The 27688-nt window shown below is 39.7% G+C and overlaps 1 protein-coding gene across 5 annotated transcripts in view; it reads left to right on the top strand.

Annotated features, from left to right (window-relative positions):
* The window catches only part of SULF1 (sulfatase 1), a 206265-nt gene that overhangs the window by 135026 nt on the left and 43551 nt on the right, over positions 1 to 27688 (top strand). For all 5 annotated transcript variants that reach the window (XR_009552142.1, XM_060200519.1, XM_060200502.1 and 2 more), the window contains 7 exons: positions 625 to 776; positions 3083 to 3252; positions 15798 to 15948; positions 17056 to 17231; positions 18640 to 18768; positions 19030 to 19086; positions 19858 to 19987. Coding sequence is in view for 4 of the 5 variants with exons in the window: in XM_060200519.1 (XP_060056502.1) it covers positions 625 to 776; positions 3083 to 3252; positions 15798 to 15948; positions 17056 to 17231; positions 18640 to 18768; positions 19030 to 19086; positions 19858 to 19987 (965 nt within the window). In the remaining variant the exon portion in view is untranslated. The remainder of the gene's footprint in view (positions 1 to 624; positions 777 to 3082; positions 3253 to 15797; positions 15949 to 17055; positions 17232 to 18639; positions 18769 to 19029; positions 19087 to 19857; positions 19988 to 27688) is intronic.

The following is a 27688-nucleotide window of genomic DNA, read 5'->3' as shown; positions in this document are numbered from 1 at the left end:
GGTGTAATCTCAGTGTGTTTTTAATTTGCATTTCTCTAATGATAAGGCAGGTGAAGCATTTTTCATATGCCTATAGGCCATGTGTATCTCTTCTTTAGAAAACTATTCAGATCTCATGCTCACTTTTTTTTTGGCTGACTTTAAATGCATTTATTTTTATTTTTTCCCATATTAAGGGGATTAATTCATGCTCACTTATTTACTCTCTCTCTCTCTCGCTCTCTCTGTGTATGTGTGTGTGTGTATGTGTGTGTGTGTGTGTGTGTGTGTGTGTGTGTGTGCTTTGAGTTGCATGATTTATTTATGTATTTTAGATGCCAATCCCTTGTCAGGTGTATAATGTGTAAATATCTCTTCCCATTTACTAAGTTGCCTTTTTATTTTGTGGTGATTTTGTTGAACTATAGCCCATGTACTTAAAAGATACTCACTATTAAATAAAAGAAAAATGTGCATGCGTCATGTGGCCAAAAAACAGGAGAACTATACTATTTTTGGCATCTACTATTACCTAGACGAATTTTTATATTACTGCCTCTTTCACATCATAGTTTTTTACTTCTGCATTTATTTATGATTAATGGTTTTATATGAGAAAATAATCCTCTTTTTTTTCCACTACAGCCTTTTTTGGAAAATACCTCAATGAGTATAATGGCAGCTATATCCCTCCTGGGTGGCGAGAATGGCTTGGATTAATCAAGAATTCTCGTTTCTATAATTACACTATTTGTCGCAATGGCATCAAAGAAAAGCATGGATTTGATTATGCAAAGGTAATTTGCAGGCGCTTTTACACTGCATCAATTTACTTTGTTCATAATGGGGAAAAGCCACTTTCAATGAGTTAACCTAGCCACAAGATTGGCTTTCTGTGTTTTCAGTCACAGAATGAGGACTTTTGAGGTAATTTTTAAACTCCAGGCAAGAAAAAAGACTCTCAAGGAACATGAATGTGTGCAGAGATTTCCCCTCCCCCAGTGAGGATGAAAGACAATCATCTGTTGATGAAAGTATTATTAAGAACATTATCAATGCCTCCACTCAGCCTTGTGATAAGTTTTGGTTTCTCCCTCCTCACAGAAGGCTTGTCCACATAATTATATACTCATCTTAAACTGTTTTGCTCTTCATTGGGATGAAAGTATATTCTGCTGTGGCTTCAGATGTAGTTGTAAAAGTAACAGCAGATAAGTGCAATAATCCGAGGCTGGGAAACCACATCCCTTGTTTTTACTCTGTCTGGTCAAGGTTAGACATATGACAGAGACACCTGCCCTGTGGCAATTAGAGCTCAGAAAAGTCTCCATGGTTATCAATTCTAGGATTTGCAGACAACTTCACAGAAACAGAATTTAGTACTGTCCATGGTTCTTTTACAAATGGGATCCTAGTTTTGACTTTATAAAATTCATAGCTGTTCTGTGCTTCCCAATTTTAAGTAGTTTTTGGATCGTGAGAATGAAATGCAAACATCTGAACTTAGCCTGCTATTTAGACTAAAATGTCTTCTTCCTTTTTATCCACACCTATTTCATTTTCATTTATTTGAAAGAAACTATCAACGTGCTCTACTTTGCATGAATCACGAGTCATTTATAGATATGAGAAAGGAAATTTGATTTTATTTTGTCATTTTGCACGTACTAATTTGAAGGGAGGGACCTAGGGGGAGATAAGGTATAAGTCTCACTCTTTTGCCTTCAGAAAACAATAAATGCAAATTAATTCACAAACATTGTTAAAAGTTTTCCAGATTCATCAAACTTGAAAGCTGTTGGGGACCTTGGAGGCAGATCTAAGCAACTTGCCACAAAGTGCTCTAATTGTCACTGCTCTTGTTTCTTTCTTTCTTTCTTCTTCTTTTTTAATCTGTGGGGATTCTTTTCATGCTTCATGTTCATGCTATTAACCTTTCTTTCCCTGCTGTCCTAAAGAGAGCAAAGTAATCAGGAGTCCCTCCAAAGACTAAATCAGCGTAACTTGCCCATTATCACAGCTGATTAAGTGTCAAAGACAACTGTGTCCAAAAGGAAAATATATCTTTTTTTAGTGAGGAAAGGAGTGAAATAGACACTCCCATCGAAGAAGGTGGGTTTGTCGTAACAATGACATGTGACCCAGAGTTGGTCCCTTTAGCACTGCTTTTGCAGATGTTCTGGTCCCTGAATCAACTTGCAATTAGTCATGCCTGGACGCCTCTGACACTGTGAACATTGCCTGAACACCTTTTGAATATAGTATATGCAAGAGCTTCGGGCCAAATTGATATGAACAAGCAGGTGGTTTAAGTTTTCATCTTTCTTTCCTTTTTATTCCACCCCTCCACCCCCTAGACTTGCACCAGCTCCCCACTCCCCCCACCCCTTACCTATTTTGAATTAAGTCAGTTTATTAGCAAGTCAGGCTCGAATCCCAACAGCTGTATCAATTTAGTCGTGCAATTAACAGTGTAACCTGCAGAATATCAACTGCTCCCCATATTTACTGTTTCAAGTAAATTAATTGGTAAAATACTGCAGTGTTTCCCTACGAACCCAGATTTTTTTTTCTGCAAATGATTAAAAATTAGTGTGCAATTTCTACAGGTGAGTTTTTAATTTAAAGGAAACTCTTTGGCTTCATGCACTTTGTGTGTGTTCTACAATTGTGAATCAGTCGTGGGTGTGGGTGTTTCCTGTCCTTAAAGTAATTAACGTTTCTCTTTCAATGAATTGCATAAATGAAACCTGAGAGTGAAATATGTATCCGGTGTTTCATGTATGCCTCCATTTAGATTGCCAGATCTGATCATGATCTTGAACAAACAGGACTTGTTTTTTTTTCTTTTCTAATTGCTAAGTTGTGTATTACTCAAAGTAAATTTTTTGCATATTACCAAAGCTAGCAATCTTACTTGGAAAGTATGTGGCGACTGATTTTTCTTTACCATGGAAAATGTTTTGCTGTGTTGGGGAGTTTTCTTGCTGTTTAGACTTTAGCTCTTCAGGGAAGTTGCTTCTGAAGGAAGCAGTCGTCTCAGATGTGAACTGATGAATGTCATCTTTTGTAATTTTTGTTTTGTGTCAAATGTATGTTTCAGGACTACTTCACAGACTTAATCACTAACGAGAGCATTAATTACTTCAAAATGTCTAAGAGAATGTATCCCCATAGGCCCGTTATGATGGTGATCAGCCATGCTGCGCCTCACGGCCCAGAGGACTCTGCCCCACAGTTCTCAAAACTGTACCCCAATGCTTCCCAACACATGTAAGTAATGGCATCAGTTCTGGGACCTGCTGAATACTAGCTCCTCTTCCTCATTTTGTTTCCATGCACGCTTCATATTCACAAGGTAGAGCACAGGCTTATATTATGAGATCACTGAATAGGCCCCTGGTGGAACCTAAAAAAAGGGTCTTATTCAGATGTTTTGACCAGGGGTCTCGTTTCCATCATATATGTAACTGAATGGAAAGGCAGAGGACAACAGGTGAGTTGGGGCAGTCCACTGTTTATCAAGCATTCCCTTAACTAAATTCAAGAGTGTGATCCTAACAATGATGACGAAGCAGTGTGTCTATCTCAGCAGCTGGAGAATGAGATGCAAGTGGAGCATGGATTGCAAGAAAAGTTATTCATTGGCATCCCTAACCCGTTGTCTAGATGTAGAAACACTTTTTTGTTTGTTTGTTTTGTTTTGTTTGTTTGCTTTGTTTTTGTTTTTCCTAGACAAATACTGTAGTGGCTTTGCTGCAGATGTGCAGTAATTAGGATAGCTGCAGAAAGCAACTTGGAGTGAGCTTACCCAAAGGCTTCCTCAGGTCACGGCTTCTAAATGACCTGATGTTTCTTTTAACAAGACTATTAGTAAGGAGGCACTGTGGAGACCGAGGGAAGGTGCTGATACTGTAAGAAAAGGAGACAGAAAGCTGAGCATTTGGTGCCGAGGATTCTTACCAGCCAAGTGGGGGAGAAAACTGACTGCTTGGCAGCAAAAAACATGCGTTTTGTTTTTTATCTTGCCAACACATTTTCTATCCATCAGTGCAGTTATATTCAATCTTCCACACAGAGAAGTCATCTTTTTGTTTGCTGGAAATTGAAAGACGTAAGGAATAGGGAATTGGTGTGTTTTCTTCTTTATTAAACCTCCAAGATTGGTTTTTAATCATTGTGAGCTTAAATGCCTTCATTTTCATCGTCACTAGTTTTCTAGCCACAATCCCAGACTAGAAGAAAAATCGTTATGTGTATTTCCTTATGACAATAGGAAAGTGCTATAGTTCCTAGTCATAAATATCCCTGGAAGACTTGTCTTTTTACAATAGCATCCATCAGCTCTGGGTTATGGTTGTACGGGACCTTGGACCCTCAAGCAAGAGAGTCTCTTTGCATAACTGTTATGCTATGTACCCCAGCCAGAACTTTTTCTTTATATTCTTATTCTTATTTTGTACTTATTTATAATAAATAGACTGATATTTGATCTGTGGTTTCTGGAAATCTCTATCATTAAAAAGTCATTTGAAAAGGATGAGGAAGGTGAGAGCTGACTGAGGATAGACACTACCCATAAATAGAAGTTTGCATGGATAACTTACTCAAGCTCACCCATGAACTTGGCGAGTGGAAGTATGTTAATGCATAAAAAGTTATTTCCAGAAAGCAGGTGAAATTATCTAGATGCTTCATTGTGCTTTGGAATCAGTCCTATTGGACACATACATAAATCTCTGAAAATCTGTCCTACATAGAACTTTGCAACTGAACGCACAAATGAAGCTCACTAGTGTCAGTTGACTCTCTATGACCGATCACTTACAAATCTAGTAATCAACTGATTCAATGAAAGAAAAGGTGAAAGGGACATTGTGGGCTTCTTCTACATACTAGGGCCCATCATCATCATCATCATCACCATCACCTCAGGTGAGTTTCTACATCTGTAAAACTCACCAGTATCTTACCAAATTTGAAGAAAAGGGATTGACAAAAACAAGGTGATGTAATTTAGTTAGTTTGTTTGTTTGTTGATCTTATAGGAAAATCAGGCACAGGCCAGGAGGTTCTGATAGCTCATTAGCTTGCACAGACAACAGTCACACAAGGAGGAGAATCTGCAGAGTTCTCAGGGCCTCCACAGCCATGTTTTCTAAAGCATCTCTAGCTCCAGCAATTAAAATTTGTATTCAGTCCCACAAATATCTGTGAGTGTCATCCATGATAATGTATAATCCAGCAAGAGGCAATTGCAATAATATTCACCACATGAGGAGGATGGTGGCTGACATTGGAGAGTCAGTAAGTTAGGACACCTGTTGGCACGCTGGGGTCTAATTCACCTTCTATCTGTTTTTAGTAATAGAGTTGTCTAGATGATTTCATATTGCAATAACGGAGTTGAATCATTGTAGCCGTTACTGTATGGCTTGCATCACCTAAATTATTTACTACAGTGATACTCTACAAAGTAGATGTGTCCCCGGCCCCTAACTGAGAGGAAAGATGGGCAAGAGTCCAAATAGCTATGCCAATAGTCGGACTGAAAGTGCTAATTCTGGAAGAGGCAATTAAGGAGGTGTGGAGGCACTGGAGGGAGTTCACATTTGGAGGGAAATCATGAATCAGGAGACATTTAAATTGGGCCTCAAAGGATGTGTAAAATTTCTACAGCTGATTCCACAGAACCTGGGTGCAGACTGGGGGATGTGGTTGGGGGGGGAGAAGTGGTCACTATGTAAGCAAAGTGAGATCATCGAAGACATGATTTAGGAACTGCACTGAGGATGCAGGGAAAATAGGAGGGGGTAGATTTAGAAAGAGAAGTCTGCAGAATGTGAAGGACAACTCTGCATTTGTTTACAGCCCTATAAAGCTGAATGTCCTGGAGGTCCTTTAGCAGAATAATGACATAAAGTGCAACTCATTCATTTTGACATGCAAGCAGTTATTGCCTTTTACTTATTTTTTGAATTTTTATAGTAATTTTATTTATTCCCTTTTGTTGTCCTTGTTGTTTTATTGTTGTAGTTATTATTGATGTTGTTGTTGTTGGATAGGACAGAGAGAAATAGAGAGAGGAGGGGAAGACAGAGAGGAGGAGAGAAAGACAGACACCTGCAGACCTGCTTCACCACTTGTGAAGTGACTCCCCTGCAGGTGGGGAGCTGGGGGCTCGAACCGGGATCCTTACGCCGGTCCTTGCACTTTGCACCATGTGCGCTTAACCCGCCGCTCTACCGCCCGACTCCCGCCTTTTACTTATTTTTTAAAATGTTTGTTTATTTATTAATGAAAGAGAGAACCTGAGCATTATATTGGCTTCTGTGGGGCCAGAGAGTGAATTCTTTTTTTTTTTAATTTTTTATTTAAGAAAGGATTAATGAACAAAAACATAAGGTAGGAGGGGTACAACTCCACACAATTCCCACCACCCAATCTCCATAACCCACCCCCTCCCATGATAGCTTTCCCATTCTCTAGCCCTCTGGGAGCATGGACCCAGGGTCGTTGAGGGTTGCAGAAGATAGAAGGTCTGGCTTCTGTAATTGCTTCCCCGCTGAACATGGGCGTTGACTGGTCGGTCCATACTCCCAGTCTGCCTCTCTCTTTCCCTAGTAAGGTGTGTCTCTGGGGAAGCAGAGCTCCAGGACACATTGGTGGGATCTTCAATCCAGGGAAGCCTGGCCAGCATCCTGATGACATCTGGAACCTGGTGATTGAAAAGAGAGTTAACATACGAAGCCAAACAATTTGTTGAGCAATCGTGCATCCCAAGCTTGGAATAGTGGAGAGGAAGTGTTAGGGAGGTACTCACTGCAAACTCTAATGTACTTCTGCTTTCAGGTATATATTTTGCAGTAGTTTATAGATACGTGTGAACATAAGCTCTCTCTCACAGAAACTGGTGTATATCTAGGTTATGGGACTTTGTTAGAAAGTGAACTACCTGAGATGAATTAGAGTATACTATAAAAGGAAAGGTCTCACCCGAGTAATGAAGCCGAAGGGTTGTCATTCCACATGTGAAGTATCTGGACACAGTCTGAGGTGAATCATGTTGAGGTGGCAATCGTTGCGTTGGTTAGGTTGTGATCAGCGGATGCAATATTATTTGGTTTGGTCAAGAATTCTTGACCCTACTTATACAAGTCCTGTATTCTACCAGTATGCATCTCCTCCAGCCTGCCACTGTTACTTTTTAGTATATATATATGAGCTACCTATCCTTGAAATTCTATAAAAGAGCACTTATATGAACTACCCATGCCTATTCTTGTAATTCTATAGAAGAATGTTTATATACTACAGAGGAGAATGTGTCCACACTTCAGAGACTATTTAGCAATTCCGAGATAAAAATCATCCTAGTGGGCAAGTTCTTTATTCTCTCAGAAGCTCCATGGTCACATCTGTAAAATGGGGGTAGTACCAGCACTTTGACATGATGTCATGCACAAACACTGAGAGAGGGACCCACCCCAGGGTCTAAGACATTGAAGCTGCTTGAAAGATGCTAATTCTTGTCAGCCTGTTCTGTTGAGATGAACCATATAAAACTGTCAGTTTTTGTTCTTTCTTGACCTACAAAAAAAAAAAAGGTAATTTCAAAGAGTTCAACTTGTTGTTTAGGGGAAGCAGCTAGAGCAATGACAAGTTGATACTTGCCAATTGTGACATGACAAATCCCTTGACAAGCTAAGACCCGTATTATGAGAAGTTTCTTGCACCTGGCCATTCTAAAACACAGACAGGATAAGCACCAATCTGGGCTGTTTTATCTTTTCCAGGTGTAAATGTGTGTTACAGGCAAGCGCTGGTTTGGAGAAAAGCCTTAGTCACAGAAAATGAAAATGTATTTGGTTGGTGGAGGGATTCAGCTTCTATTTGCTGCCAGGCTACAGACTTCATTGACCTTGAGTGTGGAGGTGTGCTATGTGTGTCTCCCCCCCCCCCCCATAGACATTAAAACCCAAATTCCTATTCCTGGATCTTTGTTGTAAAGGGCTCCCCGACTGCCACAGGAGAAAGGGGCAAGAGAGTGTCAGTGTGTGTCTCTTGTTGCTGTGAGTGACTATACAGGTTCGCAGTTTAGTCCACAGACAAAAGGAGTGAGACAACTTGAAGACAAGCTGCCAACTGTGGTGCAGGGAGCTACTGAATGGCTGGTTTCCTTAGTGAAACATTAGCAACACATTCAAGCAAAGGGATGCACAATGTTAAGTACTGAGCAGAAATATTTGGCAGGAGCTCTGAGAACAGAGCAGGAAGCCATAGACTCTTCCCTGGTGGGGGGAATGGGAGTAGTAGGAACACTTTCCTTTAGGTCTCCGTCTTTGGTGGTCAGGCATTATCTAGATGCCTTTCATCAGGCCTGAGGTTATAAGCTATCTGACCCTCCTTGCCTGGAGCCAATGTATCATGTTTCCAAGGTGTTTGCCATTCCCAACAAAAGAAGGAAGCCAGTGCAATACTGATTTATGGCTTTCTGAACTGAGACTGTGAGAATAGAGTGTATGCCCACCAGCTAAGAATGAGGGCACAGTACCAGCCACTTGCGACAAGAGACAGTGTTTAATAAGTCAGCGGCTCAGCCTTTGAGAAATCTGATGAAACCTCTCTCGCAGGAATCCTTATCGTAGAGTCCTTCACTGTAGCTACACTCCTATAGTTTTCAGCAAATTCTGTCCCCAGTATCCTCATGCTCACTTTATTATTATTCATTTCCTTTTTTCAAAAAGGTATTTATTTGTTTATTATTGGATAGATACAAGAAATTGAAAGGGGAAGAGTAGGTAGAGAGAGAGAGAGAGAGAGGCTTCATGACTAGTGAAGATTTTCCCCCTGCAGGTAGGGACTAGAGGGGCATTATTCATTTCCTGACATTATTAATGTTATATATTATACACCTGTGGACAAAAACCACAATAAGAATGATTTCATTTACGTAATAGATGATTGTATGGTAAGTTAAAAGACACATTTATCACCTACTTACCAACTGTGCCCTTGTCAACTTTATAAAAGTTTCAGTTTAACAGTCCTTTTCCACATACCTATAAATGCATACAACCAAAAGCTATATATACACACAAGCATAGGTTGAAGTGAAATCTAAATCTTCACTGGACCAAGCTACACCCACTAACTTGCAGAAATTGTTCTGAAAGTATGCTTTTTATTTTCTATTTTTTCATCTTTACTTATTTATTGGATAGACACAGCCAGAAATTGAGAAGGAAGGGGGTAATAGAGAGAGAGAGACAGAGAGACATAGAGAGAGACAGAGACACCTGCAGCACTGCTTCACCACTCTTGAAGCTTTCCCCCTGCAGGTGGGGACTGGGGACTCGAACCTGGGTCCTTGTGCACTATAACATGTGTGCTCAACCAGTTGCACCACCATGCGGCCCCTGAAAGTATGCTTTTTAGAAAACACAATCTATCAAAGGGGGAACTACCTTTTTTGTAAACTTCAAAGCTTTTTGAACACCTTAGATATCTAAAGTTAGAAAGAAGTGTTTTGCCTTAATAATTTTCACGGGGCTGGCAAAATAGCTCACCTGGATAGTGTTATCTATTTGCTTTGTTACCCACTTGATCTGGGTTTGAGCCTAGCTTCTACCATACTGGAAGAAGCTTCAGTGCTGTCCTTTCTTTCTCTCTTTCTTTCTTTCACTCTTTCTTTCTCTTTCTTTCTTTCTTTCATTCATTTTCTCTCTCTCTCCCTCATTCTCACTGAAAAAAAAAATACTGACCCAGAGCAATACAGCCCTAGTGATGACAAAAATAAAATAAAATTTACATATTTTTGCTTCATTTCCTCTACACATAAAAAAAATGGTTTTGAAGGTGAAAGAAATATTAGTAAAGTTTCTGTTTGGGGAAAAACTGCTTGCTTACTTTCCAGTATTCCACAATTTTCTTTTCTTTCTCTCCTCTATTTCATCTCATTACACTCTTTATCCTGCTACCTGAAGTTCAATTACACAATTCCAGGGGCAGCATTCACACAAATTATCATTTGAATGTGGTCTTGGGGTTAGGCAAGACAACTCTTTAATGATAGGACGAAGGATGTTATCTTTCTCCTTGTGATGAGCATGGCTCCTGCTATTTTCCTTACATAAAACAGTGAGAGCTCCAAATTTTTTTTTAAGGGCTTTTCACATACTCAGTGGCTTTGTACACATCATATAAGTAGGAAAAGAGAAAGCTGAAGCCAAAAGTCAAATCTCTTGGTTGTAGGTGATCTTCCTGCTATGCCAGGCTCCATAATCCACCACACTCACCGTTAATACTAAAGAAGTCCCTGTGCTTATATTTGCACAGTTCTAACTGAAGTTAGATGCAGCATTAGAAGACTTCTTAAATTATATTGATGATCTACCTATAATCAAGATCATTTGGTATTTTTCTGTATGTATTCAAATGTTACCTACCTAAAGATATTTGAACTGAGGCAGGGAATATCTTTAAAGTCAATTAAATTTAGTGTAAGCTGAGATGATGTGGTTTGGGAGATCAAGTATAGAATTTCCAATTTAATGCTTTGAGTGTGTCTTAAATCTGTATAAGTAGCTTATTGTGGGACTTGAGACCTACTTCATTTCTTAGAGAATGATAGTCCTGCTACCATTGCCCTCCAAGAATTAGATCACTAAGGATTTTTTGTTGTTGTTTGAAACTAAATGACAAATGAAGAAAACCCATGTTCAAATATGAAATATATTTCTTTTCACCAGAGTGACAACAAAGATCATCAACAGTAAAAATGAGTGTTTTTTGCAGGTGTCCTCATAAATATTTAATATGTAGTAAATGCATTAAAAAACTATTTACTGGTATGTTTTATTTCCCTAAAATGCCCATTAGAATTTTTTTTTAAATGTGACTTTAGTTGATTTTCAGGATTCTTATTTCTGTTAATAAGTAGGAAGCCTTGCTGGGGAACATGAGCATTTTAAATTTGGGGAATAGTCTGCAGAGGGTTACAAGTATGTCTTCCTGGAGATGCAAGGTTTTGAAGCACAGTTCTGGATTAAACCCTTATCTAAACAGACAACAGAAAGTTCTCCCAGACCAGTCAGCTGTAACTCTGACACAGATTTTTTTGTTTGTTTCCTAAGAAAGCAAAGGTAACTGAAAAACAACAATTTGGTTCTTTGTCCTCTCAATTTTAAAGCATGCAAAGCATTCCGGAACACTTGGCTATGTGATTTTTTTTCCCCATTTCCCTAAGACAGTTACCCACTGCTTTTGGTGGCAGTGCCTTCTGTCCGTCTATCTTGGAGCATCAAATTCTGTTCTGTATTTGCAACAGAAGCAGGCACTACCACAAGACAAGTAAATGAGGAGCAGAAGAGGCTAGTACTTAAAACCAGGATGAATGCTAAGGCTTTTAGTAGTTTCTTTCGATAAACATAAATATATGTGGCAGATAGCTTTCCAAGGGAATTTTGAGGTGCCTTGGGGGAGACTGTGGTTCAGCATTCTGCTTATTGTGACATTATAGGAGCACTGGCCCCAGCACATTTCTAAGTCAGCTCTGTGTAGTTTTTTCATGTATGAGACTAATATACCCTGCCTGTTCCTTGTATTGTCATGGCTATCAAATGAACTGTGAAATGACAAGGTCTTTCCTAGCTCCTTGGAAATGTGGGGAGTGTATGGTCTGAGGATTTGTTCTCTGAAGTCTGAAATTTCTTTTAAATCTCACGAAATCTATTTGAAGTTACTATCCCATTACATAGCTGAGGGAACAGAGGCTTGAAAAGGAAAAGCTGCCCAAGATGATACTCTACTAATGGGACTGGGATTAGAATTTGAGTCTGTTCCCAAAACATCCTGAAACAACTGGATCTGTGATCTTCCAATTTCCCTAAAATAGTTACCTGCTTCTCTCGGTGACTTATGTTCTAGTCAGCAGCTCTAGGCCTGGCTTAAATAATTGCAAGTCGGGGCCAGGTGGTGGCTCACCTGGTTGAGCACACATGTTACAGTGTGCAAGGACCCAGGTTCGAGCCCCTGGTCCCCACCTGCAGGGGGAAAGCTTTACAAGTGGTGAAGCAGTGCTGCAGGTGTCTCTCTGTCTCTCTCTCTTCTTTCTATCACCCCATTCCCTCTCAATTTCTGACTGTCTCTATCCAACAGATAAAGATTTAAAAAATTAAATAATTGCAAGGCAATTTTTAGAGAAGCAAACCTTAATTATAACTGGTGGGGGTCAGAAGACAGTATCTTCCAGGAATCTGGCTGACCCCAGAAGGAGGCAACCACAGGTCTGTGGCAAAAGATCACTTTTCAACAACTTTATCAATTCCAGAGACCCTGACCTTCCATTTGTAGGTCCCTCTACAGCTGTGGTTCTGTGGGAAGCAGTAGCAGTCTGTCTTCCTTTAAAAGGCAAAGGCACACTCCCTCTGCTTGTTCCCTGCTGAGAACCCACCTGGAATTCTGTCCCCAGAGTTTGAGGTCATCTCCCTTTAGGAGAAATTAAAGGGGGAAATGGGAGGAGGGGAAGGACAGCTTTGACAACAAACTCTCCCTTTTAATACAAGCCAGATTGAACATATGTCATTCTGTAAATCCGGGCATCCAATCGGAGGCTTGTAATTTGCCACTACCTTCTGTGTTCCTCAGAGTGAGGTGGAGCTATGCCAAGCACATCAAGGTCCCCAGTGGAAGATATAATTTGCCCACTGTGAACCTGCGTTTCTGTTCCGTATTGTAATTTTTATTTGTGTTGAGGTTTTGCAGCTTTTAAAAAGTCAACTGGATTTATTTTTTTTAATTAAGGGGAACCAACATCAAAGGCAATAAGAAGAGGCTGTTTAGGTATTCTAAAGAAGCCCTGTGTCATCTTTCATAGCCATATTCTTTTCCAGAGCATGTATCAGTAAATGGTTAGGGGACCTTTCACGATCAACTTGCTATATTTCTCTGACCTCAAACAACTCCCCTGGATGAAAATCCCTTTCTGATGGGATTTAGAAGATCCCTCTCTCCTCATCAACCTCTTTATCTAATCTGGTTTGTAACGGACATGCTGAGTGAAAAATAAGAAATCTGGTCTTAAATCCTTTTCATGCTGCCGAGCTCCTGAAATGTAAGGATATGATCTGACATTAGTTCACTGTGAGATGTGAAGAAATCTTCAGGCCAGAATGGTACCATTTGGTTCTTGAGCTGTTTACTTAATAAACAAAAGGAAGTTTGTAATGAACATTTCTCTTTAAAAGAATGAATGTTCTTTTCTATGGCTACAGCTGGGGTTTCTGAAATTTTCTTTTTAAGAGAAAGCTTTAAAAAAACAGGTGTTCTTTGTTATGTTTTAATGCTACAGGATTTTTTTTTCCATCCAGATACATACTTACACAGAATGTATTTATCTGCTAGCTCATATAAGAAACTCTCATGCCTCCTCTGTTCTAAACACTTTTAAGTATAACTATAGGAGATGGATGATAGATAGATAGATAGATAGATAGATAGATAGATAGATGATAAATTTGGTATTCCTCAGAACACTTTGTATAATCGGTGTTATTATTTATATTTATAGGTAAACAAATGGGGCAGCATCTTTGTTTTTTCCATTCCAAATAACTGTCTCTAAAAGAGAGTTCTCTTCCACTTGTGAGCTAAACATGTGTAATTTTAGGAGCATTGTTTTGTTGTTCCTGTTGTTGTTTCCCAATATTATATTGGCATTTGTGGGATTACACATCAGGTAGTTAACCACTAGCGTCCATGCTGATCATCTGACCATCAGGGGTCTGGGGTATTTGTTTGTTGCCAAAGCTACCAAACCAGCATTTTCAATGATCAAAAAAGTTCTGCACATGCACTGGTGGAAGATAGAAATATCCCAGCATAGAGTCCCATATCTCAAACTCGAAGCTTACCCTAGGCACCACAATGAAACCAGTGATCTATGCAGTCAGAACTCTGAATTCTTTTTTTTTTTTCTGCTTTGCGTTTCTACTTTTTTTTTTTTACATGCATAACATTCCCCATTGAATTCATAGACACTGATTGTTTTTCCAGTTAGATAGTTTAAATGATGTCATATGATTATCTTTAGTCTTCATTATCTATACTCTTTCACTGTTGGGATCGTCCCCAAAACAGAGGTGGGTAATCCCATTTCTCAGTCAACATAGGTAATAACTTTTTCATTTCATATGTGTGTATATATATATATACATATACATATACATATATAATTTATTTATTCCCTTTTGTTGCCCTTGTTTTATTGTTGTAGTTATTATTGTTGTCATCGTCATTGTTGGATAGGACAGAGGGAAGTGGAGAGAGATGGGGAAGACAGAGAGGGGGAGACCTGCAGACCTGCTTCACTGCTTGTGAAGTGACTCCCCTGCAGGTGGGGAGGCAGGGGCTCGAATGGGAATCCTTCTGCAGGTCCTTGGCTTTGCGCCACGTGCACTTAACCCGCTGCACTACTCCCAGACTCCCTAACTTTTTCATTTCACTGAAGCAGAGAGACTGTAGAATTGAGCACTGGTTTCTTCCACCTGCTAACTTTGTTCAATCTGAGAAAGTTACTTAACTTTGCCAAACCTCAGCTTTCTCCACTGTGAAATGGAAATGACAAGTCAGTTTTCCAAGGAAAGCTGAGATAATTAAATTATAGTTTTTAAAAAACTAGCATATAACCTGACATTGTAAGTGCTAGAGTTTTCTAAATATTTTTATTGAAGAAATTTTATCTCACCAACATTTTTCTATTAAACAACTTCTATCTGCTAATGCCATCTACAGTGAAGGTTCAAGAACATTACAGCCTGGTGGAGAGGTCAAATACAAACTAATAATCCTTAGTTTGGAAATTACTCTAGCATGACATAGCATCAACTAATGATTGAGTTAGCTAAGATTTTTTTTTCTTTTTCTCTTTCTTTCTTTCTTCTTTTTTTAAATAACCAGAGCATTCTCTGCTCTGGCTTCTGTTGGTGCAAGGAATTGAATCTGGAACTACTTTGGAGCGTCAGGCATGAGTCTCTTTGCATAATCATTATGCTCTCTACCCCAACCCATTAGCTAAGATTTCTAAAGGAGATGACTTTTGTGGGCTCCTGATGACACGTATAGGACACTGCTTTGATCTATGTAAAAGATTAAATATAGACTGAAACTGACCCATCCATAAGCAATAGGAACTACTCCCAGTGGTTAATAAATTTTCTGCTCTGCCTCTGTATTGATTTGTCTATAAAATGAATGCCTTCAATGGCAAACATGTACATTGTAGGAGCAGACTTGGTTATAATTCCAGTAAATTCAATTAAAATAATGGTATCTATATACAAAGTGAAAACTGAGAAAAGCTCATGGAAATGTGATATGCAACTAATCAATAACATAATAAACTCAGGAGAAAAAATGTTGAAGTTGTGATTCATCATCCCACATGGCATATTTGCGCCTATATTTTAATGACCTAATTAGCAATAAAGATGTTATGAGTTAATATCACCATGAGAAGCCTTTTATACTTTACTGAACTTTATCTGTAGATTAGTTATATTACCACTTCACACATTTAACTCATTGAGTCCAAATGAATTTACAGTAAATGTTTAACTTAAAACCAGATACCTTCAGTCCTGTATGTCTTTTGTGGTGGTAAAAATGTCAGAACCTGAAACCCAAGAGAAAATACATAAGGAGAGTCTAAATTATTTTTTCTAAGTGATTATATCACAGTCTTTAACTTGGGAAATTTCTCTCGATGACAAAAAAAAAAAAAAAAGCAGTAAGATGCCTTTATGAATTTTTTTTCCCAGAACTCCTAGTTATAACTATGCACCAAATATGGATAAACACTGGATTATGCAGTACACAGGACCCATGCTACCCATCCACATGGAATTTACAAATGTTCTGCACCGCAAAAGACTCCAGACTTTAATGTCAGTGGATGATTCCGTGGAAAGGGTAAGTACATGGATTTGCTTCTGTGAAAGGTGATGTTTCAGCTTCCCTTATAAAGATTCATTCTTGTCAATACTGATTTGTTGTTATTATTGTTTTTAACTTTTGAGAGAGAGAAAGAGAGAGAGAGTAGATGACTTTATCATCCTTCCTTTGTCTTGTTCACTTTCTATCTCTCCAGTCTTGGTTCTTATAGAGTCAGTGGCAAAAGAAGCTAAAAATCAGAACAACATAAATCAAAGGGCTATATCCACACATACACCTTTAGGAATTAAATATATAATGTAAACAACTAAAGCTGATCGATAAGCTGGACATGGGAGTGAACTGGAACATAAGAGCCTCCTCTAAAGCAAGAAGCAATTTTTGCCAGGTAGAAACACAAATCCAATATTGTCATATCTTTTTACCTTCTATAAGAAACAGAAATTTTAGGGGCCAGGTGGTGGCGGCCCTGTTTGAGCTCATGTCACAAAGTGCAAGGACCTGGGTTTAAGCCCCAGTCTCCACCTGCAAACAGAAAGCTTCATGAGTGGTGAAGCAGGGCCACAGATGTCTGTCTCTCCCCCTTTCTGTTTCCCCCTTTCATCTCAATTTCTGGCTGTCTTTATCTAGTAAATAAATAAAGATAATAAGAAAAAGAAAGTTTATTTGAAATACCCTGAATTTTTAAAAACATAAAACCAAATAAGAAGGCATAAGAGCAAGATATAGCTAGGTTAATCTCTGAGGAAGCCTGATTTAACCTTTGATAACTAAACATAAAAGTGATGGTGTTAAATTTTGCTATAGCAATATGTTTTCGAATTTAGACCTTTAAGTTTGGTACTAGAAGTTTTTGGTGTGGGGTAGGGGCTTCTTTCTCTCTCTTTCTTTCTCTCTTTCCTAATAGGCCAACAAAACCTATAAATACAAGATTCAAAAGAGTTATGTCTCAACTTGGCTATTGGACTTTTCCCTCCAGGGCTATAAGCAACTAGAAAATATGACTAATGTTTATGTCTGCCTTATTAAAGCAATGGAAAAAAGCTTTGGAGGAAGTCATGAAAACACACTATTGTCCTATTACACCATCACAGTAGTTTCTAACTTGACTCTCCTGTATTTCAGCTGTATAATATGCTTGTGGAAACAGGCGAACTGGAGAACACATACATCATTTATACTGCTGACCACGGCTACCATATTGGGCAGTTTGGACTGGTCAAGGGAAAATCCATGCCATATGACTTTGATATCCGTGTGCCTTTCTTTATTCGTGGTCCAAGTGTAGAACCAGGATCAATGTGCGTATTTCTGTTTGCAGTGTTCCACTGTCATAGCTCATGTATGTCTGAGATAATTTTATTACTATTCTTAGTGTCTGGTTTCCTTTCATCCCAAACAGAACAGGGTGTATGTAGACTGGCAATTTAAAAGATGAAAACCTGCCACCCCACCACATGTTAAATTAATTAAAGCATATTATTTCAAGAGAAGAGAAAGTAATTCTACCAGTGATTAGTTCTCTCAAGTTGATGAATCTACATGATACTAGATACACAAACCTGTATATTAAAATTCACATACACAGAATGTTATCTTTAGGGATATCACCTCTCTCTGAATCAGAGATCAACCATCTTTTTTGAAGACAACTAATGCTAATGTCTTTGTTGTGGTTGATTTTTGAAAGGAAATTACATTTTATGATTTCCTTTTAAAAGAAAATACACTAGAATACTAGTGTTCTATTTCTGTCACTAAGCAAGTCACTGCTTCCTTCTGAATTTCTATCTTCCTATCTTAAAATGGTTGCATATACCCTACTAATATGACAGAATGTTTTAAATAAAATAAGATCACGATGTGAAACACAGAAACAGTAAATTTAAAAAGTGCTTGTGGGATTCAAAAGTCAGAGTGACTTTTAAAGAGTATTTAGCCATGACCCCGATTCAACAATGAAGAAGCTTGGAAGTGTCTGCACCTCTCAGAGGCTCCAGTCCTGAAAGGGGCTTCATTAGCCAAGAACCCAGATATTCTGATCTCATTCATGTCCCTTGTCTGCTAGTAGTTGATGCTAGTAAGAAGAGTTTCTTTGAGTGAAGCTATTATATCTCTTCAGTTCTTTAGAAACATCTTGAAAAGTGTCAGATTGTTGCACAAGAACCCAGGTTCGAGCCCCTGGTCCCCACCTACAGGGGGAAAGCTTTGCTAGTGGTGAAGCAGTGCTACAGATGTCTCTCTGTCTCTCTCCCTCTCGTCCCCTTCCCTCTCGATTTCTGACTGTCTCTATCCAACAAATAATTTTTTTAAGTGTCAGATTGAGAACAAGACTTCATTTTTGAAAGACTAGGTAGATTGAACTATAAAATGCATTTTGTCTTTATCTAGAAGATTGGCATCAAAATCCTAGTTCATCAGAGGAGTTATGGGTCAACTGATTTTAAAAGAAAGCATACATTCTACCAAAAAAAAAAAAATCTGTTAAGTCATAATCTGTCTGGCAGGATGGTTCAGGTTATTTCTCCATTCATCCCCGGTAAGAGTCAATTGCTCTTATTCTGTGCTGTGGCTGCTGACCATTTAGTCACCCTGGCCACATGTATCTGCTCCTCCCTAGGAGACCAAAGGAGAAGGGGAGAATCCTACATGGCAATTCCAGGTACCACTTGTGTTAGTTCTGGGGTGTGACCACCTGTCCCTTTGCAGAGTCCCACAGATTGTTCTCAACATTGACCTGGCTCCTACGATCCTGGATATTGCTGGGCTTGACACCCCTCCTGATGTGGATGGAAAGTCTGTTCTCAAGCTTCTAGATCTGGAAAAGCCAGGTAACAGGTGTGTCATTTTTTTTTTCTTTCCATCAACCAGTCCCAAGTCCATAGATACTCAGAGCCAGCAACAGCTGAAAGCAGGGGAAAGAATATTTGCTTTGCCTATGAGCACTTCTCGGCTTCCTATGAATAGCATATTGAGGGAGATACAGTGACACAGAGTCTACAGGAAGTGAGAGGTCTTTCTTTAAATAAACTGTTTAGCATGGCTCCATTTAGAAAAACATCTAGATGCCAATGGTAAATGTTACTATTTTGATTTCAGGTTTCGAACAAACAAGAAGGCCAAAATTTGGCGTGATACATTCCTCGTGGAAAGAGGGTAATTACTGGTTCCTGGGGTACTTCTGGGAAGCCATCCTGTGGGCAGCTCTTTCTGTGGGGTGTCTCCCTAACACTGCCTTTTTTTTTCTTTGAAGCATGGTCATTTCATAAGACTAGTTATAAGATTGAATGGCCAGCAGAGTAGTAGTCATTGCATCAGAATTGTGAATGACAAATTCTCATGAGATGAGAACAAAGTTCTTATGTGCATTTTTTATTGCATTTCTTGACCTTGATTCTATTAATAAATTGTACCAGTCACTTGGCCTTCTCAGTTAGCCTTCCAAAGTTCTGCTTATCCCCCTCTCTCTACCACCCTTTCATTAGCTCTCTTTTCTTCTCGTTTTTAATACAGGAGTATGCGAGATTTTAATTAGGCCCTATTCACTTCTGAGCCTGCCCCCCCCCCATTCATAATGTTCATTTTCTCCATATACTGAGAGAGAAGCATTTATAGACTTCTTTTTCAGAAAAAAGAGTATTGACCCTTTAAAACTAAAAACACTTATATCCAAGGTTTTGAAAGTGATGTTTTTTGGGGGTAGAAATGGTTCTTCTATCCTCACTTCTTGTTTTCATAATTCCCAGCTTGTATTTTTTGCAAAGGTCTCAATCAGATGTTGCACTCCTATGGTCAGAGGCTTATCATCTATTCTTGCCACTTGAAAAACATAGTCATGTGACAGGGAAGAAAAATGTGACAGGAAAGCCACAGGGGAAATAATTCAGTTCATTTCTCACATAAGATACATTTCCATTCCTACCAAAGGAAATTTCTGCGTAAAAAGGAGGAATCCAACAAGAATGTTCAGCAGTCAAATCACCTGCCTAAATACGAGAGAGTCAAGGAACTGTGCCAGCAGGCCAGATACCAGACAGCCTGCGAGCAACCTGGGCAGGTGAGTGACACACTCTTTTCTTCAGCACCACTCATTTGCTTCCTTACTTCTGATTTAAAAGATTTCAACATAAAAATAATGTATGTGTGTATTTGAATAGTTTTTGTTTTGTTTTTAGATAAGAGACAGAGGTAGAAAGAGTGAAAGAAGACCAGCACTGACTTCTTCCAATGTGGTGTGGGCGGGGCTTGTTCTTGGCAAAGTATCCCACTAGCCAAGTGAACTATTTCACTGACCCTCTAAACAAATTCTTTGCAGTATTCATGGAATGCTCATGGTGATACCACATATCTACAGTGTTGGGTGAACTACAGAGCAGTATGGGAAGGTTTGGACAGTGTTACTGTTTAGGCCATCTTGCCTGTGATTTTTATTCCTCTGAAACAAGAGCAGGGGATTAAAATGGCCTGATATCCCAGACATTTGGGATCACTTTTCCACTGTGTGACCAGAGCAACTACCAGGGCTTGATTAAGACAGCATGGACATATGTGTTCACATTACTTCCATGTTCCTCAATTAATAAAAGGCTGAGTGTAAATTGCCAACACTCTGTCAGCTGACACTTCACCCGAAGAACATTGTGTACAAACTACATGTGTGCACTCATACATATGCACATTAGTGCAGATTACAACTTCTTTTTTTATTTTTTATTTATTCCCTTTTGTTGCCCTTGTTGTTTCTTATTGTTGTAATTATTATTGTTGATGTCATTGTTGGACAGGACATAGAGAAGTGGAGAGAGATGGGGAAGACAGAGAGGGGGAGAGAAAGATAACACACCTGCAGACCTGCTTCACTGCCTATGAAGCGACTCCCCTGCAGGTGGGGAGCCAGGGGCTCGAACTGGGATCCTTATGCCGGTCCCTGCACTTTGCGCCACTTGCACTTAACCTGCTGCGTTACCACCCAACTCCCGAGATTACAATTTCTAAGAGTTTTTACAAAGCCTTAAGGGCAGTTTGGCCACTTTTCTTACTTCTTCCCTTTTCTCTCTCTCTCCTTCCTCCCTCCCTTCATTTCTTTCATCCTATTACTAAGTTTATATGTTTCAATTCTCTCTCCCTCTTCTCTTTCTCTTTGTTTGTTTATAGCAATTTCCTAGTTTATAAACCAACAATTTAACTGACACTTGGAGAACTCTGAAAGAATGAAAATTGTATTCCCACAATTTATTTTTATTTTTTATTATTTATTTATTTATTACCACTCCTGCCACCAAAGGTCTATGCCCCCGCCCCCACACCCAGAGATAACCACTATAGTTCTACCACAGTCGTAGATATAGGTTGACAGCCACATACTCAGTTGTCTCTTTTCTGCACGAGTGAAACCACTCTTTAGCATCCTTCACCTCCTCACTTGCTTCACTAAGTATACCTTCTCCAGTTCCATATCCTAAAGGACACAGTATCATCTTTTTTATTCCTCAGAAAAAAACTTCATTGAGTACACGTCCCATGACATTTTTTGTCCAGTCATTTGTCAAAGGGTATTTTGGTTATTTCTATGTTTTTGCTATTGTGAATACAGCTGCTATGAACATGGGGATGCATAGATCCCTTCAAATCAATGTTATTATATCATTGGGGTATATGCCTAGGATTGGAATTGCTGGATCAGAAGATATTTCCATTTGTATTTGTTTAGAGAGTCTCCATATTGTTGTCCATAATGGCTGCACCAATTTGCACTCCCTCCAGCAGTATAATATAGTTCTTCTCTCTCCACATCCTCCCCAACACTTATCTTCCTTTGTTTTATTGATGGAGCCCATTCTTACAGGTGTGAGGTGGGAACTCAATGTGGTTTTAATTTGTATTTCTCTAGTGATGACTGAACTGGAGCATTTCCACATATGTCTCTGGGCCATGTGTATCTCTTCTTTAGAGAACCGTCAATTTTTATCTTCTGCCTACTTTATTATTGGGCTGTTATTTTTCTTTTTGTTGAGCTGTATGAGTTGTTGATAGATGTTTCATATGAACTGCTTGTCTGAAATGTTAGTGTACAAATATGTTTTTCCATTTGCTGGGTTTCATTTGATGTGTAGAGGTTTTTCAATTTGATAAAGTCCCATTTGTTCACTTTTGGTTTTCTTTCCCTTGTTCATGGGGTGGAGTCTCCAAATATGTCTTTAATGTTAAGTCCTGAAATGTTTCTTAACTGCTTAATAAAATATTCTTTCAATTCTTGGGTATGTTTTGAATACTGTACTTAGACTCTTGGAGAGACCTCATTATGAATTTTCTATAGTGTTTCTCTGATAGTCCCTCTATATTTAAAATTTCCTGAAGTTCTTCTGTTTCATTTCTGTCTTTTTGAGTTGTCGTGTTCTAAAGTTTGTTTTTACTGTTTCTCTGTTGTTTGCACATTTATTGTGCTGATTACTGCTGAGCCAACAGGTGGTGCTCTTATTATAACTGCTAGATTTCACTTTGTATATATAAGGTGATGGGGTGGGGAGTGGGGATATGTTTCTTAATATTCCCTTGAGCTGTTTTATACTCTATGTAGTGTGTATGTGTGGCTTCTCTGTAGAATTTCAGTCTAAATTCAATCCATAGGGTCTTGCTACTAGGTGGCAGTTGTGTTTGAAGATGCAGGACTCAGTTTACCGTTTGGCTGTCAGCTACCACAAATAACCTTCTGTCTGTCTGCTTGGCTTCAATCCTGCTTCCCCTCTCACCCTGGCCACACACATTAGCACCCACCTGAGGGCTCTGGTGTCTATGGATGTCCCAGCTGCAGTTTAGCAACGTTTGTGGATTCTCTGGTTATTAGAATATCTTTTTCTTGGGGGAGAGTCTTTGCTTGTCACTGTTAAGGCTTAGCCATACCTCCCGTGTTTCAATTCTCTGTATTCCATGCATGAATGAACTCATCTGGCAGTTGTTGGCTTCCACATCTTTACTTACTTCAAGAAGCATAATCATCAATAGTTATACCAGTATAGCTTTAGAAACAACTAATGCACAATTTTATACGAGACCAACCAGATGAATATCTCTAGACATGATGCCAAGGTGCCTGGGTTGCATGAGGGTGTTTCTTCCTGGGCACGTGCTCTCTGGGTTGGAGAGAACTCGACTGGAGCCAGCCTGTGCTGCTGCTTACTCAGTGACGTGGGAGAGAGACCAGGAACTCGTGGCAGAGCAGGAACACAATGCAATGCCTTTATTGATCAGAGACAACATCTTTATACATATATCTTTAACTGGAAGTGGCAAGTGTGAAAAGAAAATGGCTAGGAGAGGGGGTGGAGAAAAGAGCATGAAGCAGCTGTTGTGAAGGTTCTAACCAGTGGGATTAACCAAGACCATGTAGGCAGGGCGGGTCTCAGGCAAAACAGTGATTATGTAAGTAGACCACAGCATCAGTGATGGAACAGAGCAGGGGGGCTGCCCAACACCAAGGCATCTGTAGGTTTTAAAAATATTTTATTTAGGGAGCTTGGCAGTAGTGTAGCGGGCTAAGCGCACGTTGCGCAAAGTGCAAGGACTGACATAAGGATCCTGGTTTGAGCCCCTGGCTCCCCACCTGCAGGGGAGTCGCTTCACAGGTGGTGAAGCAGGTCTGCAGGTGTCTATCTTTCTCTCCTCCTGTCTTCCCCGCCTCTCCCCATTTCTCTCTGTCCTATCCAACTAGAACATCAATAACAGCAACAATAACTACAACAATAAAATAACAAGGGCAACAAAAGGGAAAATAAATAAATATTTAAAAAATATATTTTTTATTTATGTGTGTATTGGATAGAGACAGAAAAATCCAGAAAGAAGGGAGAAATAGGGTGGGAGCACCACTTGTCAAACCTCCCTTCCATGGGGACAAGGATTGGAGGCTTGTACTCAAGTTCTTCTGCATTGTAATATGTGCACTCAACCATGTGAGCTACCACCTAGCCCCCAGCATCTTTTATTTTATGTTATTATTTTGTTATCACCACCAGGATTATCACTGGGGCTCAGTGCCAATACTATGAAGCCGCCATTCTTAGCTGCCATCTTTTTCTTTCTTTCTTTTTTTTCTTTTAATTTTTCTTTGTATTATTATTAGATAAGACAGAGAGAAGCTAAGAGAGAATGGTGAGCTAGAGAAAAGGAGATGGAGGTGTACCCAGTTAAGTGCACATAGTACTAAGTGCAATGGCCCAAGCAAGGATCTGGGTTGGAGCCCCCAGCTCCCCACTGGCAGGGGGTCGCTTCACAAGTGGTAAAGCAGGTCTGCAGGTGTCTACCTTTCTCTCTCCCTCCCTATCTTATCCTCCTTTCTCAATTTCTCTCTGTTCTGGTCACCAGGACCAGTGGATTCTTAGTGCCAGCACAAGCCCCAGCAATAACCCTGCAGGCAAAAACCTTGGGAGAGAGAGAGAAAGAGGGAGTGGCCAGGCCTGTAGACTTGCTTCACTATTTGTGAAATGGACCCCCTGCAGGTGGAAAACGGGGGGGGGGGGGGGGGGGGGGGGCTTGAACCACAGCCTTCCTGCTTGGTAATATGTGCACTTAACCGGGTGTGTCACCACTTGGCCCTCCATCTTTAATTCTTAAAAGATTTAAAAGACATGAGTCTGGAATTATAGAATATCAAAGTTAGAAGGTGGCTTAGAGACCTGCTAGCTTAATGATCGCTTTCCTAGTTTCAAGACTTAGGTCCAGGAAACTTAAGCTATAAACATGCACCTTCTCTCTTCATTTTCAGTCTTTTTATCCCAAAGCATACCACCCATGGGGGGAAAGTGTAATATCCTGTATTTTCTCTTTGGAATAAATGGTGTTGCGCTAGCTTCGCGGGCAGGAGAAATGATCCAGGAACCAAGCTCCTGGCGGTAGCAATACAAATCTTTATTCATGCGGGAGTCCAGAGTGAGTGCAGCAGGTTAAACCAAGTGGAGCCAACCACAATGGCCGGCGTCCACCTCCCGGTCTGCACGCCTGACCTCCTCTAGGTCAGTACACAAAAGAGAGAGAAACCAGAAATGGAAGTGGCTTTTATAATACCATAAGTGAAAGGGGTTGGAAATGGTAAGGGCTTCCCTAGCAACCTTTGCCAGGGATTCAGTTTGCCGGAATTAGCAATACCCTGTGGGGATTTAGGAGGGAGACTTTTAATCATTTATAAGACAAAGCAGAAGGTTGGTATGTAGATAATAATACTAGCAAACATCTGCACAATTTCCCAACAAAATGGCATTTGTCTGGTTGAACCTATATATCTAGAACCAGCTCACAGCCAACACCTAGGACTGTTCCCAGCAGTTGCAAAGCAGTAGACTCTAACAGACTGCTTTAAAAGTGCTCATGTTCAAGTCACGTTTCAGATAATTAAGTCAGATTCTCTGGGAATGGGACCCCAGGCATCCTTGGTTTGTAGTTGTTTTTGATTTGTTTTGTCTTTATATCTCCGTAGTGAGTCATATGTGCAGCTAAGATTGAGATTTATTCTTGTTGGGTGAACATTATTAGTTTTCCCGCTTTTCAAAATATATTTATTCCTTAAATTGGAGCTATGAAAAAAAAATTCCATTGGCATTCAATTTTACAGTGAGATATGTTCTCTGTCATTTAAAAGATAAAATATAGATTGATTTCTTTTTAATTGAGCAAATGTCATGCCCATGTTTTGAGTTTTTAATGTACCTTTCTCTTGTATCAGTATAAAATCCAAAATTTGTGTTAATGACCCCAGTATCAAGCAAAGGAAATTAGAATGCAGCTTGTTACATGTAAAATGATTAAGCTCAAGGATTTATGTTCTTCTTCACAAATTGTCCTTCTGACCATAGACCCACCAAGCTTTTATGACTAGCTGCACAGCAGGAATAAAAAGGCATTTTCCAGTAAGACCTGCCTAGAATTGTTTGTTTGCCAAAAATTGAGGACCTCTTTCCCAGAACTCACTAACCTCTGGTTAAAATCTCAATGTGACTTATAGTTGGTTCCCTTGGCTATCCTAAGACCAAGGGTTTGGCCAGAGGCCTGAGCTCCCAGTGCCAGGCCAAACCTTTGTCTGCACAGAGCCCCAGTGTGGAAGACTCAGTCTGTAAACCTCACTCAGCCTAGCCTTACCGCACACACACCCCCAACTCCAGTGCCAATCCCACCTGCACTGGGACTATATGAACAGTTGTGTGTCCACTTAGATTCTACTGTGCATTTTTCAACTATAACCCACCAAGTTAAATGTTGAACCATGTTTAATGAATATCCAAGCATGTCAGAAGCAACATAAGGACACTTACCTCATAAACTACATGATATGATCCCACCCTACTTAATCTGTATAATTTTACAGACTGGTACACCTTTGCATGTCCTGCCTAGTCCTGCTCTCCTCCTTCCTGTTTCTTAAATGCAACTTTCTTACCTAAATCTGTATTGTTTCCTCTGCCTTCCTATTTATCACCCCTCAACTGAGGCCCAACTGAAGTCTCCCATTCTGCCCCCAGAACATTCTCTTTCATCACCGGTCTCCTAGAGTACCTAAAGGTCCCAAATTCACCATCTTTTTGGTAAGTGACCATAGACAAGTTACTTACAGTTTGTCATATTTAAAATGGGCACAGTGGGGGTAGATAGCATAATGGTTATGCAAAAAAAAAAAAAAAAATCCTCATGCCTGAATTTCTGAAGTCCCAGGTTCAATTCCCCACACCTCCATAAACCAGCGCTATGGTTTCATCAGTGTTTCCTTTTTACAAATAAAAGAGAGGGAGAGAGAGAGAGAAATGCTGCAGTGCAAAATGGGCACAGTAATAGAATCTGTCTCTGAGAATCTGCATGAAGACTATTTGAGTTAAAAAACATACGACGCATCCATAGCAACACATGGCCCAGAATCAGCACTCAGGCTGTGTTGTTGTTTATCGGTTAAGTTCAGTTGACCAATGTTATTCTTTTTGTTTGTTTGTTTTAATTTCTTTATTGGGGAATTAATGTTTTACATTCAACAGTAAATACAATAGTTTGTACATGCATAACATTTCCCAGTTTTCCAGATAACAATACAACCCCCAGTAGGTCCTCTGTCATTCTTTTTGGACCTGTATTCCCCCCCCCCCCATCCACCCACCTACCTCAGAGTCTTTTACTTTGGTGCAACATGCCAAACTCCAGCTCAGGTTCTACTTATGTTTTCTCTTCTGATCTTGTTTTTCAACTTCTGCCTGAGAGTGATATCATCCCATATTCTTCCTTCTGTTTCTGACTTATTTCACTTAACATGAATTTTTCAAAGTCCATCCAAGATCAGCTGAAAACAGTGAAGTCACCATTTTTGATAGCTGAGTAGTATTCTACTGTGTATATAGACCACAACTTGCTCAGCCACTCATCTGTTGTTGGATGCCTGGGTTGCTTCCAGGTTTTGGCTATTACAAATTGTGCTGCCAAGAACATATGTGTACACAAATCTTTTTGGATGGGTGCATTTGGTTCCTTAGGCTATGTCGCCAGGAGAGGAATTGCAGGATCATAGGGTAGGTCCATTTCTAGGCTTCTGAGAGTTCTCCAGACTATTCTCCACAGAGGTTGGACCAATTGACATTCCCACCAGCAGTGCAGGAGGGTCCCTTTGACCCCACAACCTCTCCAGCATTTGCTGCTGTTACCTTTTCTGATCTATGACATTCTCACAGGAGTGAAGTGGTATCTCATTGTTGTCTTTATTTGTATTTCTCTGACAATCAGAGACTTGAAG

Source organism: Erinaceus europaeus, chromosome 1, assembly GCF_950295315.1.
Source record: "Erinaceus europaeus chromosome 1, mEriEur2.1, whole genome shotgun sequence".
NCBI classification, from domain to species: Eukaryota; Metazoa; Chordata; class Mammalia; order Eulipotyphla; family Erinaceidae; genus Erinaceus; species Erinaceus europaeus.
This window is presented reverse-complemented; position numbering and strand designations above follow the sequence as displayed.